The 5,134-nt window shown below is 36.9% G+C and overlaps 1 protein-coding gene across 5 annotated transcripts in view; it reads right to left on the bottom strand.

The window, feature by feature from the left end:
- The window catches only part of LOC106880195 (large neutral amino acids transporter small subunit 1), a 72,962-nt gene that overhangs the window by 1,626 nt on the left and 66,202 nt on the right, over positions 1–5,134 (bottom strand). For all 5 annotated transcript variants that reach the window (XM_014930048.2, XM_052975853.1, XM_014930045.2 and 2 more), the window contains 4 exons: positions 4,472–4,575; positions 3,800–3,896; positions 2,654–2,803; positions 1,380–1,464 (listed from right to left, as the gene is read on the bottom strand). In XM_014930048.2, the coding sequence (XP_014785534.1) occupies positions 1,380–1,464; positions 2,654–2,803; positions 3,800–3,896; positions 4,472–4,575 (436 nt within the window). The remainder of the gene's footprint in view (positions 1–1,379; positions 1,465–2,653; positions 2,804–3,799; positions 3,897–4,471; positions 4,576–5,134) is intronic.

The raw sequence follows: 5,134 nt of genomic DNA, 5'->3' as shown, positions 1-5,134 counted from the left end.
AATTTAAAATTTAAAATATAAATATACGAAATATAAATATCAATATATATAAAAATCTGAATATAGATAAATATATGTGTGAATATATATGCGTATAAAAATTTATGCGTAATTAAGCATGAATATTGCAAAGTCTAAAATATAAAATATAAAGGAACCTAAAATTTAAAGAGTTAATTTGCTCAAAATAATTGAGCACTCAACATAAGTTCAGTTATATATTCTTTTAGAATATTACTTATAAAAGTTATATATATATATATATATAAGACAGAGGGTGTATAAGTGTGCATATATATATGATGTAGTGTGCATAGGTGTATATACACAGATGACAGAATGTTTATAAATATATGTATTTAGTGGCTGAGTTCCTTTCGAGTATTGGGCCTCACAGAGGCAAAGGGGTTGAGTTCCTTTCAAGTGCCGGGCCGCATGGAGGCAAAGGGGTTGAGTTCCTTTCAAGTGCTGGGCCTCACAGAGGCAAAGGGGTTGAGTTCCTTTCGAGTGTTGGGCCGCATGGAGGCAAAAGGGTTGAGTTCCTTTCAAGTGCTGGGCCACATGGAGGCAAAGGGGTTGAGTTCCTTTCAAGTGCTGGGCCTCACAGAGGCAATGATGAATGACCGAGACCTTTGGCATTATGCTGTGCTTGAGAAGAAGACCCATCAAGCCAAGTAAAATCAGTCGTGGCAGATACTGGTGTCACGCAAATGGCACCTGTGTCAGTGGCACATAAAAGCACCCATTATACTCTTAAAGTGGTTAGAGACCAAAGTGTACGTACGCCGCTATATATATATATAAAATACAAAATGGGACAAGAACGCAAAACATCCAGACAGTTAGGTGATACAAAAAGGGACAACAAGACATCCAAACAGACGATACAAAGAAAACAAGAACGGGTCATTCGGAGCTTTCTTTCCTCAGTATAACCGGCCGAAATTGCAAAGATAATCTGGAACTCAACTGAGGAAAGAAAACTCTGAATGACCCATCCTTGTTTTCTTTGTATCGTCTATCGGGATGTTTTGTTGTCCCTATTTTTGTATCACCTGACTGTCTGGATGTTTTGCGTTTTTGTCCCATTTTTGTATTTTTTATATATATGTATGTGTGTGTGTGTGTGTGTTTGTTCCCCCACCATCGTTTGACAACCACTGCTGGTGTGATTATGTCCCCATAACTTAGCAGTTCGGCAAAAGAGACCGATGGAATAAGTACTAGGCTCAAAAAGAATAAGTCCTGGGGTTGATTTGTTCAACTACAGGTGGTGCTCCAGCATGGCTACAGTCAAATGACTGAAACAAATAAAAAAATTAAAAAATACACACGCACACACACTCATGTAACTTTTCTCCAGAACAAAATCCACTTACCAGTTTCTACTGGTTTGGCATATATTGGTAAAATGATGAGGAGTAAGGAACCAATGGTATAGATGATGGGCCAGATCAGAGCGACCTATAATGAAAATATAAACACTGTATAGAATGTCAAGGTGTGTCGTTAATTATATTATTAGCTCAACATAGTTTCAAGTAATTATTAAGACATAATTAAAAATTAGACACACTTTAGTGATCAGCCCATGTTTTATCTCTTTGGTGCCCTGTAATGAGTCAAGGAAGAAGCTTCTAGAAATAGCAGTCAATTGCCTCATAACACAACCTACTATCTCTAAAAAAAAAGAAGAGAAGGATATACACACTAGGAGGCTAGCTACAAGAATCATTATCATTATTATTATTATTATTATTATAATACTTCTACAAATAACTGAACCTAGGCATATCACTAAGTGGAAGAAATCAGCTGATGTCATCATCATCATCGTTTAACGTCCGTTTTCCATGCTAGTATGGGTTGGACGGTTTGATTGGGGTCTGGGAAGCCAGAAGGCTGCACCAGGCTCCAGTCTGATCTGGCAGTGTTTCTACAGCTGGATGCCCTTCCTAACACCAATCATTCCGAGAGTGTAGTGGGTGCTTATTATGTGCCACCGGCACAGAGGCCAGAAGAGGCTGGCAACGGCCACGATCGGTTGATGCTTTTTACGTGTCATCGGCACAGAAGCCAGTCAAGGCGGCGCTGGCATTGGCCACGTTCGGATGGTGCTTTTTATGTACCATCGGCACAAATATCACAACTACAATTTCCATTTGATTTTTATTTTGATGTTAATGTACTTGACCCAATAGGTCTCCTCAAGCACAGCAGGTTGCCCTACGATCCAAGGTAAGCACAGATGTATCTGTCATAAATTAACATGAATTAATCTATGACAGATACATCAATTGATTGATCATCGAAATCTTGAAGCTTAGAGATAATGCAGGATTAATTCAAAACAATATGAATAAACAAGCATTACATTTGACAGAATAATTCAAATGCTAAAGGATAGAACTAACCATATCTAACCCAGATATTTTAATAGTTTTATGTTCAAACCAGACAGATCCAGCCTCTCACACTTACTCTACAATATCATTCTAAAAAAAAATAATCACATAACTGAAATCTCAAAGTTAAAGAGATAATGCATGATTAGTTTAAAACAATGTGAATGAGTTAGCATTACATCTCAGAGAGTAATTAGTAATTGAATGGTAAATGGGTAATGAAGACAAAAAGAAATGAATGAACTAACCTTGATCGGTCTGTGTAATTCAGGACGAGTGTAACGGAAGTAGAGCACAGAAAAGACTGATAGACCGATGGCACCCCAATTCACAAACGACACATAGTTGATGAGAGCGTACATATCAGATGATACCAGATAAAACAGGGACAAGATACCCTGGAGATGGTAACAGCAGCAGTGGCGGTGGTGGTGGTGGTGGTGGTGATGGAAAGAAAAGGAAAAGAAGAATATTTAGAGTGACATAGAATACTTTGTATTACATCGATAGACAAACATGTAAATACATACACATGCAACTACGCATGCAAATTTTAATCAAAAGAAATATTTTCAATTTCAGTTAAAGCTGATATAAGTGAAATATAATTACACTAATTAATTGTACACATAATTAATTCTATAAAATACAGGCTTAAGCCCTGTTTTACAGTAATTTAACGTATAAAGCTGATATAAGTGAAATATAATTACACTAATTAATTCTATAAAATACAGGCTTAAGCCCTGTTTTACAGTAATTTAACGTATGCACACTTATTATACATGCAGAGAGAGGAAATTGCATAATTATGCAAAGGATATTAAAATAATTAAAATATTACCAGTTGTACATTCATACTGTATATGTTTTCTTTATATGCTCAATTGCTGCAGGATAGCATGCAGGGGAAACTCCCTACATGATACTGAGTGTTACAGACCAAGTGAGACAACTCCAAGGTATCATATAGGGAGCTTTCCCCGAATACTATCCCACAGCAATTGAGCATCAAAAGAAAATACATACGCTATATGTGTGACTGATAATGGTTACAATACTAGAGCTGCTTTTCATTCATAATTTAATTAAAACATATTTTTGAAAGAGAAATATAAAGTTAATCAATGTTCTTCTAGCATTCATTTTGTCATTAATACATTAGTTGTTGGTTATAGGCTATCAATCGATCAATCACCAGTTTCCTCTATTTCTGAGAGAGAGAGAAAGATTGAGAATAGAAAGTGTCACCTATTTCCAAGCAAGTTAATATTTCCCTATAACCAGACATATTTTTACAGAATATTGGCAAATACAATGACACAGCTTGTACTACACCGACGCCGATGCTGCTGCCACCAACACCACTTCCACAACAAACAACAAGTACTAACCATAAATAAAACAGCGGGCATCGGTGTGAGATTGTTGACAGAAACATAACTCATAACTTTCGGCATATGGTTTTCTCGACCACCGACAAAGAATAATCTGGAATATATCAGAAACAATGGAAGAAGAAATGTAGATTAGTTTACTTGTAGTATTGTTCTAGAGAAACATACAAATTCTTTAACATAGATATTGAGGGAAGGGTAAATTTAACCGAAGCAGGAAACCAACAGAGTTATTAATCTTTTGCTATCAATCCTCTTAATGTAGTCCATCTGATTCTACAGGGTGTCCACAAGAATCTACTTTTCGGGGTGAACTGGCATGAACATTTTTAAGTGGTGCTGGCACAATTGCTTTCCAAGTAGCACTGGTACAGGGGGCTATTGCATGCTAATCTTCTTCATCAGGGGAAGCAGCCGTACTGCAAGGCGCCAGATATCTTGGTCTTTTGTCATCTGCTCCAAAAGGATAAGCATCCTAAATTTACAATGACTAAATTATTTTACTAAATTCTTCAATATTTTCAAAATTGAAGCAGAGGCAATATATTTCGATATTTCGATATATACGGTACCAAAAGGTTTAAAAGGCATTCTTTGATAAATTGTTTTCTTTTTTTTGTATTTACCCAAAAACGTCTGTTCTGTTATTATAACTATAAATCTACTCACCTTGAAGATGTGAATAAAATTCCATTGACGCCACCAAAAGTTGACAGAGACACAAATATTGGCATGATCCACCACATTATGCCATACAGCCGTTTGGAGAACATCTGGAACACATTGCAAGAAAAAACATTTAACCATTTAGATGGCATCAAAATGCATCTAGATAACTTTTGTTCTTCAAAACCAGTCAAATTTTAAGCTGATGGAATATTTAAATTGCCTGATAGATGGGCAAAGGTCATTGACAATAATGGAAATTATTTCATTGAATAAAATTTATTGAAAGATCAATTATTTATATACCTTTCTGCATATTAAAAGATGCTCCGATCTTTCCAGATAACCTAATATATACAAAGTGGAGGCGCAATGGCCCAGTGGTTAGGGCAGCAGACTCGTGGTCATAGCGTCGCGGTTTCGATTCCCAGACCGGGCGTTGTGAGTGTTTATTGAGCGAAAACACCTAAAGCTCCACGAGGCTCCGGCAGGGGGTGGTGGCGAACCCTGCTGTACTCTTTCACAACTTTCTCTCACTCTTACTTCCTGTTTCTGTTGTGCCTGTAATTCAAAGGGTCAGACTTGTTACACTGTGTCACGCTGAATATCCCCCGAGAACTACGTTAAGGGCACATGTGTCTGTGGAGTGATCAGCCACTTGCACGT

Source organism: Octopus bimaculoides, chromosome 22 (assembly GCF_001194135.2).
Source record: "Octopus bimaculoides isolate UCB-OBI-ISO-001 chromosome 22, ASM119413v2, whole genome shotgun sequence".
NCBI lineage: Eukaryota > Metazoa > Mollusca > Cephalopoda > Octopoda > Octopodidae > Octopus > Octopus bimaculoides.
Note: the sequence above shows the minus strand (reverse complement) of the source record. Positions and strands in the feature narration are given on the sequence as shown.